The sequence below is a fragment of the Patagioenas fasciata genome, chromosome 5, assembly GCF_037038585.1.
Source record: "Patagioenas fasciata isolate bPatFas1 chromosome 5, bPatFas1.hap1, whole genome shotgun sequence".
In the NCBI taxonomy this organism is placed as follows: domain Eukaryota; kingdom Metazoa; phylum Chordata; class Aves; order Columbiformes; family Columbidae; genus Patagioenas; species Patagioenas fasciata.
The window spans coordinates 42878254-42895418 of NC_092524.1; the positions used below are offsets into that span (position 1 = coordinate 42878254).

General features: G+C 35.7%; 1 protein-coding gene across 7 annotated transcripts in view; it reads left to right on the top strand.

Annotated features, from left to right (window-relative positions):
• NPAS3 (neuronal PAS domain protein 3) overlaps positions 1-17165 on the top strand; it is a 612196-nt gene that overhangs the window by 293127 nt on the left and 301904 nt on the right. For all 7 annotated transcript variants that reach the window (XM_071809391.1, XM_065840021.2, XM_071809390.1 and 4 more), the window contains one exon: positions 9751-9833. In XM_071809391.1, coding sequence (XP_071665492.1) covers positions 9751-9833 — 83 coding nt within the window. The remainder of the gene's footprint in view (positions 1-9750; positions 9834-17165) is intronic.

A 17165-nucleotide genomic window follows, 5' to 3' on the forward strand; every position in this document is an offset into this window, starting at 1 on the left:
TCTAAATCTTTGTGCACTTGGATTCATTTCAATATGTCGTCTATTTTGGTAGGATAACAATGCATTAGTTAGTAATCGTCTGGTTATATCATAGCTAGATTTTGTATTCCAGTGGTGAATGCAACTCCTATGTTTGTGTGACGTATTTTTAAAGGTTTAGTGTTCACTTAACATGAGGGGGCCTGTCTTTTTCCACTGGTGTTCTTAGTTGGGGAGCTTCCTTCACTTAGCCTGTGATACTATGACAGGAAAAAGTGCGTATTCTAGAAGTCCAGGTGACCAAAACCTACACCTGCTTATATCAACAGGTGCAGGGTTTTATTTCTCCTTTGCTACCATGCAGTGTTCTTCAGCCCTTGTAATGAATTTAAATTACTATCTCAAATGTGAAATCCATCTTTTTGGTGTATTATACTGTGTTGAACATATTACCTAGTTAATTAATGTTAAATCTGTTAGTTTCTAAAATTACATTCTACTTGCTGTCAGAAGAGGTTATAGTATTTCTTAAGAAAATGCAGTGGGTGGTTGTAGCCACACAGTGAATGGTTGACTTCCAGTGGGGAAGGCTGTGAAACACCCAGCCTTAGCATCACACTTCGCAGTGACAGCAGAGTTCTCCTAGCATATAGTACCTTCAGCCATTAACAATTTGGTGTTTAAATTTTCAAGTACTGTGGATATATCTATAAAAGTTCACATCTGTTACTCTACCAATAGTAATGAGAAGCTAATGGAAAGAATACTAGTTGTAAAGCATCTTATTGTTTGTTTTCATTATTCATTTACTTTTTTTGTTACCACAGATAAAATACGTAATATTTGTCTGTCAGGAGCTGCATTTTTCCACTAAGCACTGAAAAAACTTAAGTTTGTACAGCAAGCCCACCAAAATAGAGGGAGAAGTAAGGAAGGAAAAGAGGGCTGTGCAGGAAAGCAGACCTCTGGATAGGAGGGTCTCATTAGGGGAAGCTGGATATGTTTCAGTGTTAGTAAAAACAGGGTAGATGTGAATCACAGCTCACCCATTTGCAACACACCACCATCTGAGGCATAAAAAGGCAATTGTATTGGCTCTAAGGAGGAGCAGCTTGCCTGTTTTGTTCACAGAAGATTCTGAAATAACACTGCCAAGATTTAAGGCAACAAATAAAGGAGAGACATAGCAAAGCAAGATTTCTCCTTCTTGACTTTCAGAAATATATTGTACCTTGCTTCACGTAGATCGAACAGCTTTTGGTCCTCTTGACATACTAGTGGCATATGAAAGCCCTATGGATGGATGGAGCATTAGATTGGAAGTAATAAGGTTGTGCCTGACTTACCTCCGCATTTGTAGCAGATGTTACAAATGTCATAACATGAACCTTTGGGATCAGACTGGAAAAAAAAAAAGCAAGACAACAGATGTAGGTCTCTTAGTTTTACCAGCAAGTATAGTCTGACACTGTATAACACACTTCTGACTGGATGTTAATACCCTGTCCTTCTCCTGAGAACAGAATCAGTGACACTATTTCTGTAGCACTGAAGCCAAAAGTGGTGACAGCAGTTTTCTTCCCAGAAGAATCTTAATACTAGTTTAAAAATAGGACAATAGAACTATTACTCCAATAAGTGTCTTATTATATTTGAATACGTAATCCAAACTCATCACTTATTTGGGAGGGGAACTGAATGTTAAGGAATTTCTTCATGCAACCTTAACGTTTATGTATTCTTCTGCTGGCAGAGCCAGATCTTGCAAGTAGATGTTTGTCTGAAAACACGCTGCTAAATTCCTAGGTTTTTAGCCCTCAGTTCACCTTACCTTTGTGTGTCTCTGTCCCCATATGTCTGTCCCTATTTTACCTCTTTCTTTTCCCTACTTCTGTAGACTTTTTTTGCCATCTCTTTACAGGAATTTCATTTCCTGGGAAGCTCCTATCTCACTTTAATTATTGAACCCAATTTCATTAAAGCTATAGAAATAGCTAAGGCATCTTTTACTTGCAGCTTTCTCCACCAGCACTTTCTCAGCTATGCCATCTAATTTTTTGTCAGTTTTCAAAACATTTTTGTGCTTCTTTTCACATGGCCCCTTCCTTGTGATTCATCCTCTACACTGAAATGTAAAGCCATTTTTCTCTCAGTCTTTAGGATTGCTGCTCTCTGATAATATTGACATATGGTTGAAGAATAGGTGGAGTTATCTGCTGCTTATTGTATCCGTTTGCGAGACTGCAATATAAGTGAACATTCTTTATTAAGATCACAGTTGCTATTCTTACATTCTTCTTCCTCCTAGTTTTTTGGGAGCAAAAAGCAATGTTGTAAATATTTGTAAAACAACCAGTATAAAGTGAGTTTGATTGTAGGAGGTAGCTCTAATTCCATTGCATCCCTCCCCTCCGTGTCAAATTGCATTCTGCTGTCTTACAGAGAAGATAATTATCAGAGTGAATGTTAATATTTACCCGTAATTGGTTTATGGGTGGTATAGTTCTTTTGTTTCTCCTGCTATTGATTTTAATGGAAATTATGTGTTCTTTACTTTATGCATCATCCTCTACTTGGTGGAGGCCACATGAAGTTATTTCTTGTCCTGCTTCTCAGGAGTTTTGGCCAATATTCCTGTAGTTCGTGGTAGGGGGATGAAATTAATGCAGGAGTGCAGGCCCTTGTATTTTTTTCCCTGTACTTCAATTTAAAGCAGTGGTGATTCTCTCTGCCACATCACTCCCTCAGGTGCTGCCATTCTTGAACTGGAGGGTTAGCCCTCACCCTGAAGAATTTCATTGTCAAGGAGAAGTGTGGGGGTTCTCCCATGAAGAATTTTAATCACCCTGTCTGTAGCCCTTTTGAAGGAGGCACAATAGTTCCTATAGTAACTACTACAGTGTGGGAGAAAGGCCAGTGCTCCCTCCCCCAGCCACAGATGGAGAACTCTCTTTGCTTAGATGACTGGAAATTCTTGCACAGCAAAGACTTTGTCCTTCACAGTGAAAAGGAAAATTTTTGAAATAAACGTTTAAAATCTACAAGTAAGTACTAATTGAGAAACAGTGCTAGTTGAGTTATCAAGTAGAGGATGTAAAATTTTTGAATATACTTCTTTTTAAAGTGTGTTTAACTTTCATTCTTGGGGTTTTTAATGTTAAGAAGTGCAGGAAATAATACAGAGACATTTAGGACCTAAGAAATCCTGTCTCGTCCTCCCACCCTACCCTACTCTCACCCCCCAAAGAACAAATCCTGTGGGAAGGAGCAGACCTATAAACCAGATGAAAATAATTGGGAGAAGAAAAGGAATAGCCTCATAAAATAGATGAAAACTTACACTAAGGCAGCAACTTATCTAGGTTCTTTTTTCTGTTCACTTTGTATCTTTTTTAAGGGGAGAACCCATGTCTTCAAATCCATGGATTGCAGTCCAATTAGCAAGTGATATACTACTTTCTGCTTTTTTTGACATTTTAATTTGATTGGTTTTAAGTTATTGAAACTAAAAAAGCTATTAGAAAAGTTTAAAAGTATTAAGCAACTTGAATTTGAAAAAACAAATTTTACTAACAATTCTTTTAATGCCTGGAGCTTCTGATGAAGCATCATAGATTAACTACTGGAAATAGTAAAGCACACCTGTAATTGTGTTACATAACATTTTCTTTAATTAACCAGCACATTCTTGATATCTACTTAGTTATTCCATGAAAAGTTTTGGTTTACTTGCTCAACCATGGATTCCTCAGTAATGAATACATGCTCTGTACCAGTGACCAGAAGATGGACATCTGGAATAATAGGCATTTGTGTACACAAAAAATAGATTTGAAGTGCCATTGTTAGCTTTGTAAGTTGATTATCATATATTGCATTATGCATCTTACATGTAGTCCTTTGTGACAAATTTGTTCTGATACTTTATTGCTGTGATACTTAGTTGGTAATGGCACAGCATTAATGATTCCCACAGCTTTACTATACCAAGATAAAATACCTTTCCACATATGTTGCAGCTCCATCAGAGATTTATTTCTTCTTCCCATCTGTGGAGGTGCATAAGAGACCTAAATTTTGGATTATATGATAGCTTATCATGAGGTAGACTGGTGACATCATTTAATTTCTTTGGATACCCTTTCCAAATCAGAGGGCAACGTCTCTGCTTACATCATGCTGGTTGCCTATTATTCATCTCACTTTAGATCAGGATCTGAATACATATCACCTATGCCTTATATCCTCAACATACGTGCTAGGCAGAGGAGTTCACTTTTGCTGGAGATTTCATTCAGAACTCAGAATCAGTCATAAATGGGATAACTAGGAACAGTCAATGGGGGGGAAAAAAAAAGTCCATCACAAGGTATTAAATATGATGTAAAAAAAAATAATTAAAAAAGCTTTTGTGGATGTTAGCATACATAAATACTGGCCTATCTTTCTGAACCTAATGTTGGTTACACTTTGTCCTTCCCTGGCATTTAATATTCTGTTGTTCAGTTTAGCCTCCCAGTCACTGTCCCTGTGTTTTCTAAAACACAGCTTTTAAGCATTTCCAAATTACTTGTTATGTCTATCAGGAAAGCACCAGAGTTTTAAGATGACATCTCACCTCTTCCTATAAAACTACCGTGATTATCACGTTCACCTGCATTCTTCTTTTGTAAGCATTTGGGGTTATTCCTAGAAATAATAAAAGATTTTTTTTTGTGTGTGTAGAAATTATATTGTAGTTTCTATAGACCTTTTTTTTTGTACTTTGAAACAAAAAATGTTAAATTCTGGAAAAGAATACTTTAAAGATTATAGCCACCCTCATTCTGTGAACTGCTTTGCACATATAGTCATCTGAGACAATTCAGACAATTCTACTTCTTATGCTCTCTCATCTGAAATGATCATGTATTTTGTGGAGAAGTGTATGGGGAGAAATATTAGCCAACCCTATGTGAAGCTTCTTTGCAATTACCCTGATATGTTTACAGATTTTGTGAATAAAACAGATAGTGTTCTTTTTAGTGGGGTATTTATAAACCTTCATATTTATGTAGATCTGCTCAGGCTTTGCTAATTAAAGTCTGACTTTATTGGCGGTCATAATTAGAGCTCTTGAAGATCAAAAAAGTGAAACATGGACCCTGGGTTTTTTTGTAATTATTCAAACTGCAGGTTACCAAAAAGGGCATAGCAGGATGGCCCTATGTCCACTTCCATGCTTCCAAGCATGCAGAAAGGTGCCACACAGAACAGTCAGCAAAATGAAATACAAAAATAAAGATTTCTAAGCTAATTGAGAAAAAGCCTGTATAAGTAAATAATAGTCTGGAGGAATTAATTAAAAACTTCAGTATAGTTTTTCAAACTGATATCAAAGCAACAGAATTTAAAAACTCTTGGTCTGAATTTTACCTGGGTGAAATGTGTCATGCAAAGTCTCACAAAAGTATTTTAGGGGAAATTATTATTGTGCTGATGATATGTGCTTTTTTCACTTCTGGTGATCAAGGAGTACTGCTTCTGCTTAATTAGACTCTGTCTTCACTAGTAGAAAGTCACAGTGAACATCGATCTTTGGTCATTCTGTGCTCCGGTAGCTTAGAAGTGAGTTTAAGATGAAATCCTCTCTCTTCAGGACGCATGGAAATCTTTTTTAGGCAGTCTACATTTTTCTTTTCCATAGTTTCCCACTCTTCCTAGCATAATTGCAAATGCTCTTGAGATTGCATTAGCATGCTTAGACTGCCCCCAAGACACACTGATAGGGATGTGGTTCTTCCTTCACCTCATGCATAGCCAGATTAGTCATTGAGGGAAGAAATTTAAAGAGGAATTAGTGAGCAGTTAGAATTTTTTCCTTGTTAATAGCTTGTTATGGAATAATCCTATGCCAGGAATAGACATGTCAGTTGGAATAGGAAAAGTCATGGTCCAGTGCCATGGAAAGTAAAAGATTTTAGTAGACAGATTGCTCTGCTCCAGCATTACAGAAGGCATGTGAGAAAACAATTTTTCTACATTCTTGTCACTATTAACAGGCGATACTTAATATAAATATTGGTTCAGTCAGCTTTTTAATTGACCACAACAATTGTGTATTCAAATCTTAAAATTTGCCAATTAAATTTAGAAAATACAAAATGTGACCACGTGTGAAAAGCCTACTTAGAGATGTTTGTTCATAGCACTAAAACAGGAGAAACTTGAAAGAAGAATTTAACCTGGATTTGGAACTTGTTTCCTTTGTGACTCCTGTTGCAGTTTGGCACACATTCTTCAACCTCTCCACGTCCTAATTTTCCTGCTTCTGGTTACTCAAAAGAATAAATCTATTTGATGCATGCAGTACTTTGTTTCTGTAAAGAGTCTGAATCCACGGTTTAAAAAAAAAAAAAGTGCATCCAGATCTTTAGGTGTATGAAGGTTATTGAGCTACTTTGATTTATAGATCTTGTGATATAAATCCTAAATGACTTGCTTTCCAAGATTTCTGTGAGCAGCTGAGCTGTGGCTGCTGATGGTTCCATCCATAGAGTGAGAGATTTAGAGATGACTGACTGGGGCTTGTGTGATGGAAGCCAGTTCAGTATTTATAGTTTATGTCTTGAAATTTTAGAATAAAATAACATCATGGCCTGTTTCGACCTATGTCTTACTTTCATCTATTGTCGTGCCAACGATCTATTTAGTACAAATAAAAGTCTTTGTGCTGTGATTAGACTGGGAGATTGCTATGTTTTTGAAAGGTATCAATGCGATATGCATTTGTATACCCAAAATGATGTATTTCTTCTGATGCAGATAGGTGTCAAGAAATCCTGAAAGCTCCAATAAATAAAATAATGAAGCAATAAAATCAGAAGACTGAATCAAAAAGTTTGGTTCCCTTATTCTAGATTTATCTCAATATTCTTCTCTCATTCCTCAAAATGTGAAGAATGGTAGGGAAATGAGTGAAATACAGAAAGTGCATATTTAAAATCTATTTAGTTGCCAAAAAAGAGTTGCAGTGTGGCTACCAGAAGCATAATGGTTTTGTGTTTAACATATTTATGTTGGTTGTAAAATTAGGAACTGTCATGGCAACCCCACATCACTTAAGTAAGTGCAAGACACATAAATCAAAGAGTTCTATTGATATAAAAATGTCAACTGAATGGCATGAAAATTCGTGTTTGTCTACGTGTGTACCAGCCACTAGGACACAGGCATCGATAGAAAATTTAATTGGTAATTTTAAAGTTAATATTTGGCCCTCTCATGTTTTCCAGTTAACTCACTGACCTTGAAGTGTTTTCATTTGAACTATTAGAATTGAGAGTGTCCAAAGTATGAAAAACTGATGACTTACCTGTAAATATAATTTTAAGTTAAAAATACTGGTTTAAAACAAATGTTGCGTTGTGTTCATGCACTTTATTCAAGTTACAATACTCACATGCTAAAAGACCTGCAACAATCAACATCATAGAACTGGAAGTTATATTCAGTAATGTAATGGATACACTTTAAAATGATAAGGGATTGTAAAGGAAGGATATGGGGCAGGAAACAGAAAATTAATTGGAAGACAAGTTCTAAATGGTGATGTTTTCAGGCAATATGTGGAAAATATAAAACAGTCTAGATGGAAGGATGAAAGGACCTAAAGGATATCTGGGAGATTTTGTGGATTTTTTGGGTTTGCAATGCTCTTATGGAGATTACTCTGAAACAATGGCTAGCAGGCCAAAACTGTGACTTTCCTTTTCATTTCTGGCAGTTTAAAAATGAAATGACCATACAGAGCAGAGTTACTAACTGATAGCAATCCTAATGGGAATACTGATAACCCTTACAGTCCTATATGTTTTGTTTAGTCCCACAACTAAAGCTATAGTTTCAGAAACACAGGTACAACTCCAGTTTAAGCAAATATTTGATAATGTATCTGGAGGCAGAGTAAGGACAAAAGAAGGATCATCTTTAAGTCTGTTTGCAAAAAGGAAAGTTGAAAGATTCTAAGTTGCTAGAAAAATTAATATGCTCTTATTTTTTTCATTAAATAAGCACTGGTATTTGTAGTAGGCATCTCTACAGGTATAGAAAAGATGAGACAACGCAAAGAGAAGCAAAATGATTTAGAATCAGAAGGCTGAGATAGAAAATAGAAGACAGACTAAGTATTTAAAATTTGTAAAAGAATAATATTATGCTGATGTGTCTGGTCAGTCACTGTACTAACTCAAGTTAAAAAAAAAGTACAGCAGTTGATCTGTTACAAACTTTAGTTGCAGTGTAAAGCAGAAGACTTGAAGAAGAATTTTCCTTTTAAGATGTTAGCATCTATGTCCTTGAATACCTTCAGAGAAAAGAGTAGAACTTAGAAAATACTGGCTCTACAGCAGTCACCATTTGTAATTATGAGCTGTTTTCTGAATCTATTAGCAATGAAGCCACCTGTTTGCCCAGCATAAATAGTTTAGAATTTCCTGCAAGGAAGTTACCTAAAACATCAGTGAGGAATGATATTACATTTTTAGGTCAATATGACTATCATTACTTGGCACTTACCTTTTCTTATGGATATCATGCTTGGCAGACAGTATTGTAGAAGACTAGGAAATGGTTGCTCTGATTTTGTTTTCCTCGATGTTAAATTAACCTGTTCAGTAACAGCAGTCATCCTTTCTGCTTGTTTTAGTGGATCCTTGATATTTTGTTTTTTCTTATCATGCATTGTAAAGAGAACAATGCATGAAGATGCTCTAATGCTGTGATGGTTCCAGAGGCAATAGAGCATCCGGATCTTGGATGTAAATGCTGTGTACCCTTCAAAAGAGTGCAGAATGAACTTCATCTCTTCTCTCTGCTATGTCTGTGCCTGAATCTGGCACTAGCCAGAAAAGGAAGGGAACACTCCTGCAGCCCTGTGCCCTCTTTTAGGTGCTTGGGCTCTCTCTGCTTATGTGGCAAAGACAGCCAAGACGGAAGATGAAACCTTTAGCTTGGAGAGTATGCCTACATTTGGTTAGACTCAGACTCAATTGCTGGCTTTGCATTCCTGGCATAGAGAGTTTAACAAAATAACCGAGTTTATGATTTCTCAGCCTTTTTTTGTAGTTACTGCTGTCTTAGAAGCATAGCTCCCTATTATTTGCTTTGTACTTTTAAACTGTATAATTTAAATGTAGAATCTGAAGTTTCAAGTACCTCTTCCAGCAACTAACAGGGATATCTGAGACACTACAGTACTCCCCTGTGCTTAGCAATAACTTTGATATGTCAGATGTGATTACAGATGTTGTTGACTTTTTAATGTTGTGTTTACTTCATTTCCGTTCCAAATAAGATAAAAAACATGTTCAGATAGATCTCTTATATCTTCCTAATTCCTGAGTGATATTTAGTTCTCATCCCCACATTTCAAAGCATTTACATTACATATAGCCTCTTTTTCAATAGCTTTTATTTTTTTTTCTAAATTCTGCATGCTGTCATCACCATGTACAAAAATATCTTTTATAGGGACTTGGAATATATTTGAGTAAACTCTTAACTTCCAGATTTCTTGGACATTCAAATTGCTCATTTAAAAAAAAAAATATCCTTCAAATTTGAGTCATTGAAAGTTATGTATCAATTTTATTTACTATATGCAAGGCAAACTTAAAATTAACACTGGTGTATAAAATACAAAACATTTAAATAGATAACATAAAATGGTGTGATCAGAAGTGTGTTAGAAATTAATGTGCAGACCTTGCAACATAACTGTTTTTTATTCAGTTATAGGTGCCCAGCGCAGGAGAAGTCCCAGTGCCCTTGCCATTGAAGTATTTGAATCACATTTGGGAAGTCATATTTTACAGGTAAAAAAAAAAAGGCTTTTCCAACAAAAATCAAAATAACTAGCTAGTCGTATTTTTGCCAAAAATTTGAATAGTATTGTTGTCAGCACTTATATTAATGAGATTTTTTTTTTTTTAAAGCTGATATTTCATTCTTTTTAGAAAGTCTGTGGTTAGGAGAATGCTAATGAGAAGGGAGAGCAAGTATTATTTAACTGAATCACAATATTTTGTTGTTTAGACCTGTGCAGTAGGTGTTTGCTCACAGAATGCCTTTTGTATTTGTATGTATGTGTGCACAAAAAAAATTATTTTGTGTTGGTGATTTGGTTTACCTTATGAATCATGTATAGATTTAGGGTTTTTTCCCCTGCTTTGGTTAATGAGCACTGCTTTCCTCCCTGATATTGCAGTTGTCACAATTATGTATTACAAATTTGCAACAATTTGAAGAGAGAAAAAAATGAACAGCAGCAATGCTCCTTAGCTATGAGATAAAAGCTCATCTGATATTTGTCAAAGGATTTAGTCACACTGTACAAGTCGTCATATTCCAAGAAGACTAAATTGAAAAACAATTACCTGGTGGAAACATTCTTATGCATGTTTTGTTTTGTTGGGGTTGCCACAGCCTTTTGTAGGTTGTGGTAATCGAATGTGGATCAGTTAAGAACAAAGTGTGATGTGTTTTGCCAGCACAGCAAAACCCCAGCACTACAAAAATAAAAAACGTGGTCTTTTCGAAGAGTGGCACTGAATAACTACTCTTGTTTAGCAATGTACACAACTTCTCCATGAAAATATATTGCTTGGTGTATTATTTTTTGAGAGATATGAAAGAGGTAAATTAGGATATTATCATGAGAAATATTCCACTTAATTTGAAATGATTGAGAGCTATCTCTCTGTACTACCTCAGCTGTGGCATTCAAAAGCACTATCAGATTTTTCACATCTTTATAAAGCAACTAAATACAACAAAGATCATTTTAGGAAAACATGAAATTAACTAATAGAATGAATTTCTCTTTGTAACAAAAATAATGAATGATTTACTTAGTTGTATACTCTTGGCAGAGGTCTTGGTCAAGTTTTTGATTCTGTAAGCAACTAATTCTGTTAAAGTTACCATATCCAAGATATCTACAGAAGTACCTACAGTTCTGTGTTCACATGTTAGACAGAAACGCTGTTATGCTGTCTCATAAATATAGAAAAATTGAAGAAATAGCAGTTTTGTGATATATCAGTTGAAGTTATTTGTCAGTGTGTTGTTTTGAGTGAGTAAGCATGTACTATATATCCTAAAAACACACTTTTTACAATATGAATTATAAGAAATATCATGATAAAACCTAATTGACACTGGTTTATATACATTCGTTAAGTATTGCGTATGACTCTTTATGAATGAAAACAAAAAAACCTAGGATGCCACTGAGAAATCTACATGGTGTTTAACTATTTCACTTCCAAATTGAAACAACTGATGATTTTATTACTTACTTAAGCTAGATTCCCCCATTTTATTATTTTTATTTTTTTTTACTTATATGTGATAAGTTAAGGTGCCTTCAGGATCTAACTTTATCATAGTACTAGTGAAAACAAATAAACAAAAAAAACCCCAACCTGTATTGCACTTGCACGTATAACTGAGGATTTTCAGTCAAAATTACCATCAGCATCATATTGAATATCTGTTGAGGAGTGGCCTTTTCAGAGAGGCTGGTGCTTTCACCAGATCACTTCCATTAATCTCTCAATTGATAATAGAAAGTTCCACTCTGACATTTAAAATAGAATAGACTGTTGATGATGGATAAAGGACAAAATGAATTAATAATGGTGGCAAGTTTATCACGATATGTTAAAATCTTGTCTTTCTTTAGCAGAGTAATCAACACTTGGAAGAAAAGTCTAGGTCGTGCATTCAAATGCACTACTTTTAACAGATCTGAATGAATTTCAACGTACTGCCTTAAGACCTTCTAGGTAGAAAGATAATCTCCAGAAGACACAATGATTTGTAAAACAGGAATCTTGTGGTGGAATACTGTTCTATCAAGTTCTAACTTAGTTTGCTGCTCTGAGAAATTATTTTTAAAGCAATATTGTGATAAGTATTGTTTGCAAGTGAAGTAAACAACCTTGATTATACCTTGGGAATACCTGTGTTTGATTCCAGAGTCTGCTATCTGAGGAAGTTGAGTTAATAGTTAGTTCATTTAACCTCTTTTGCTATTAATATTTTGAAGACTGGGTTAAGTGTAAACTCAGAAATTAAGGAGCCTCTCTAATCCTTCTAATATTTTGATACTTCAAAGTTTATTGACAGACACAGGAGAAGCATAATAGAGTATGTTTAAAAAGAGTGGATATAGTTCATTTGTAGTGATGTTGTAAAAACAGAAATGGAGGTGCATCTTGTGAAACTTATCTTGATTCTATGAGTAAGTAGTGTCAGTTAGTCATGTCAAAAAAATTCTAAGCCACAGGCAATTGCTGTATATCATGCTGAAGAGATTCCCATAGTAGGTTTGAAGACAAAGACACTATCCTATATGTTCTTGTGAGGAAAAAAGACACCACAAAACATGATTGCTCAAACCCTATTACATCAGAATCTTGACATCAGGGCAAAAACTCTTTTAAATGTTTTTCAAGTAAAATAATCTGAATGATGAACATTAGAAATGCGTGTAATAAAGAATAAAAATATAGAATGTTAATATGGTGACAAATTCTTTTAAAGATTTTTGATTTACCTAACTGTGAGCTTTCTTCTACATTCTTCCGAAAAGTGGTGTTCCAATGAAAATAGACTTCAGTAAAGACATCTTCTGGTTTACATTTATGTATGTATGGTTTATATTTGTTTGTTCAATTAATCTAGCAAAAATATTACTTCTGGTGCCAACTATTCAAACATTTCTCTGCAACTGGTTGTAAAAATTAGCAAGACTATCAGTATTTTTAGGGGCCCTGGATTTTTTTCAGTAATGTCATTGCTATTGAGAAGGTGTGGAAAAGGGTCAGTAACCCCATATTCTTCACAGAATCAGGAATGATCAGGAAATGTAGAACTAAATATAGAGAAAAGGGAAAGTTAGTGAATATATTTGCATATGCAAATTAGCTTAATTGATACTGCTTGCCTCTACAGGGATTTTTCATTACAAACTGGAGTGCTACATTGTTCAGCTCATATTGAGTAATTTAGTAACTAATGAGACCAGTTTGCACTAATTTGCATATGATAAATGAGCTTAATTGCAGTAAATAACTTGGAGGCATAATTACTTAATTTTCCTGTGTTGCATGGCTTTTAAGTTCACGTATGAACAACTCAAGATAATTTTGCATATTTAAATTAGTTGCTTTTAAAATTCTTGAACAAAAAAGAACACACCTTACAATTTTAACTGTAAGACAATTAAAAGTAAACCGTACAGTATTTTCAAATAAAATTTAATATTTTTTAAAATATATATTTCTTCCTTTAAAAATACCAATACCTTCTTAAAGAATAAATATTTGGAATTAAACACAATGGAATAGTTTTAAAGTCAGAATAGGACAGAATGATGGTATTAGTAATAATAATAGAACTGTGTATCTGAACTGGAGTGGTACACATTTTGTATGCCTGCATACAAGAGTGATAACTTGGATAATTGCATTCTTTGCTCCAGCAGTGCCTATTCAACTGTTAAGAAACTGTAACACTTTCACATGGCGTTATATTACTGTACACAATTACTTAGACACTAGTTGTCTTAAATTGTCTACCTCTACCTAGGTTTGTACGAAGAAATCCTTAAATCGCAGTTATACTGTCAGTGCAACAAAGATGGTTCTTTTCTTCTCTTTTTTTTTTTTTCTTTGGTAGACATGGTTGATGGTGAACACTGTCCTGAACAACGATTGTGATGGAGATTTCTACTATGAGTTTAAAAACAAAAACAGAACAAAATACCTCAAAATCAAAATAGATGAAAGATTTAATTTCATTTCTACTTCGTCCCTATAGTTGTTGGCCAGCTACTTGCCTGTTACATACTTTTGGTAGAATTGAACTACTGAACTAGACAGAGAAAAAAGCTCAAACACAGAATTACCAATCGCATAAACAGTTTGGTCCTATGGCGAGATCTGTTGTGCACCCGTCATTTACAGGTGGATGAGAGTCACCGAATTCTCCATCTGTTCCATAAAGGGGCCCACTTACTTTTCTAGAAGCTTTTCCTACGCCTTGTTGAACATTGTCTTGGAAATGTTATGAGACTCGCATTTCCCTTTTATTTTATATTGTACCTTTTTCTCCCATAAGAAAGTATTTTGTGATGAACAAAGGTCTTTGTCGTTGCAGTATCAGATTCAATGAGGGGAAAAGAAGTCAGGTTCCTATCAAGATCAAAGAAAAGACAGTCTCTGCACAAACATTCTGACCCTATAGGCTGTGATCTTCATCACCTTGAGTCAAGAGCAAAAAGATACAAACAACTTAGTGTGGATGGAGCAGTCCACAATTCAGAGATGCTACCTGTAGTGGATGTGCAGTTGTGTCATTTGTAGTATGCACAAGGACTTTAAGTCCCTCTTCGCTTCCCAGCAGCCTCTGTATCAGCACAGGCTTGGTCATGTAATGTAGTCCTAGAATGGGACTGGAATTTATGTTACTTGGAAGCTATATATGGCCAAAATGCTGCAGTTTGGCTTTACTCCATGCAGTGGTCCCAGTGGTCCTACACTTTCCATGAAAGAAAGATTGGTGTTTTGAAAACCTACTTCATATCCTTTACACTCTGCTGGAAGCCTCAGCTTGTGGATGGAACTTCATGGAGATTTAATTGTGCCTTTACCTCCATCCTGTAGAGGAGCCACAGGTTATTAGACCCATTGATGTTATTCCAGCTTTTCTGTATTTAAAGTCTACAAACAAACCACCCACAGGTGGATGTAAGAAGCCTGATGAATTGCTGGTATTGTAAACAATTGAAAGATGTCCTTCATTCTAATAGTGTTCTATTTTTTTAATGACTTTTCTTTTATTAATGCATGCAGCACTGTAATAGTAAGAGTAACATAAAACTGTAAAAATATATCCTGTATTTCAACATAGTATACTACTGTTCTTCAGAATGGGTCACTCATTAATTGTGAGGTAAATGTGTGTGATGAATGCAATATCTCTGGTTTCTAGTGAGTCATTCCGGATGATGCCACTACCATCTAGAGTAGCTCAGACTGTATCTGGGTCACCAGGACTTTTTTTCTGGAAGATGTCTGATAAGCTTATGTTTCCTAGGGAAAAGGGAAAATTAGTAACAGTCTCTTCATGCCAAGTGAGCACTCAAACAGGTAGTCTTCTGTTTGCAGGTAGCTACTACCCCATCTGCCTGCACTCCTGAACTACAAGAAAATTGTGTCTATAATTGCATTGTAGAAACAAGTATTGTTATTATCTCAATAGTTACAAAAAAAAAAAAAAGTCTTTTTTCCCATATTTAACCAGAAAAATTGGAAGTTGTTATGAAAATGGTTCCACATTCTTCTCAAGTTAATGCTGCTTTATCATCTTTATAGGACAATGGTATTCTGTTAAGCTTGGCATATGTGAAAAGTGGGAAGAATTTGCTGTACAATTTCTCCACAGAACTGGAAAGCAGCTCTCCAATGAATGGCCTGGGGGTCCTGGTGAACAAGTTAACCATGAGTCAGCCATGTGCCTTTGTGGCCAAGGCCAATGGTATCCTGGGGTGCATTAGGAAAAGTGTGACCAGCAGGTCAAAGGAGGTTATCCTCCCCCTCTACTCTGCCCTGGTGAGGTCATGTCTGGAGCAGTGTGCCAAATTCTGAGCTCCCCAGTTCAAACAAGAGAACGAATTACTGGGGAGAGTCCAGCAGGGAGCATCTTTCTTATGAGGAAAGACTCAGAGACCTGGGTCTGTTCAGCCTGGAGAAGGCTGAGGGAGGATCTTATTTATGCTTATGAATATCTTAAGGGTGTGTGTCAACAGGATGGGTCCAGACTCCTTTCAGTGATGTCCAACAATAGGATAGGGGGCAACAGGCACAAACTGAAACATAGGAGGTTACATGTGAATATGAGGAGAAACTCATTACCTGGAGGGTGACGGAGCACTGGAACAGGCTGCCCACAGAGGCTGTGGAGTCTCCTTCTCTGGAGACATTCAAAACCTGCCTGGACACATTCCTGTGTGATCTGCTCTGAGTGAACCTACTTTAGCAGGTGGGTTTTACTAGATGATTTCCAGAGGTCCCCTCCAACCCCAACCATTCTGTAATTCCGTGTGATTTAATCATGTTTGGAAGATGTTGGTATTTACCTATAAGAACTAGATTAGAATATAATAAAACAGTGACACTATTCATTTCTTCTAAACACATCTTGCTGGAGAGCATGCAAGTGAAGTTTTCCATATGTTGTAAATACGCACGTTCAGCAGACAACCAGTTTAGATTGTGCAAAACCTGAGAATCTTTTTTGTTAAGGCAAAGTAGAGGTTAGTGAACAGAGTAAGTTATTTACATTTTTGCAGTAATGAACAATTGTAGATGAAGGTACAAGAGTTGCACACAATTAACAGTGTTATGGAGAAACAGAAGTTTCTCCTGTAGTGAATACAGGTACTAATACTTTGCACTTTAAGCACACTGTGAGGAATTAAAATAAGCCAAACAATATGGATAATCATAATTGAACAAGATATAAATATATTTGAACAAGAAAATACATGGCTCAAAAATTTCTCTTCCCCCACAAATGTTTGAGTATTTTAAAACTTTGGGGTGTTTTAATTAGATATAAATAGTAGAGAAACAAGTACAAGTTGACAGTAAGTTTAGAAGTAGTTCTGTGGCTGGCTAGGCTATAGCTGAGCAGAAATCTTTTTTTTTCCAATATTTGAATTATTACAGGGAGCCCCATATGACAAGAAAGTGAAAAACAAAGTGGGAAAATAGACAGGAAAGTGTTGGAGTGCTATAAAATATTAGTGAGAAGATTTATCTTCTCATTTGCTATTTTCAGAAGCTCCGAGTATTACATAGTGAGGTTATCTCTGTATAACACTATTCAACACAGAAATAGTGACACGAGACTAAAGGTGAGGAAGCAGCACATGATAGTGCTGATGGAGGGTTTTTCCAGGCTGCAAAAGGTGTAAGCAGAAAAGACTCCTACTGACCTGGAGATTTCTGAACGGCTGTTGCTAATGATGATGTCAGTGGTACATTTTGTGAGGATGAAGGACACCACTCAGCTTCTGACAGACTGCATTGGGTTTAAAGGGATAGACTACCAGCTGACCTCTATTAGCATGTGTC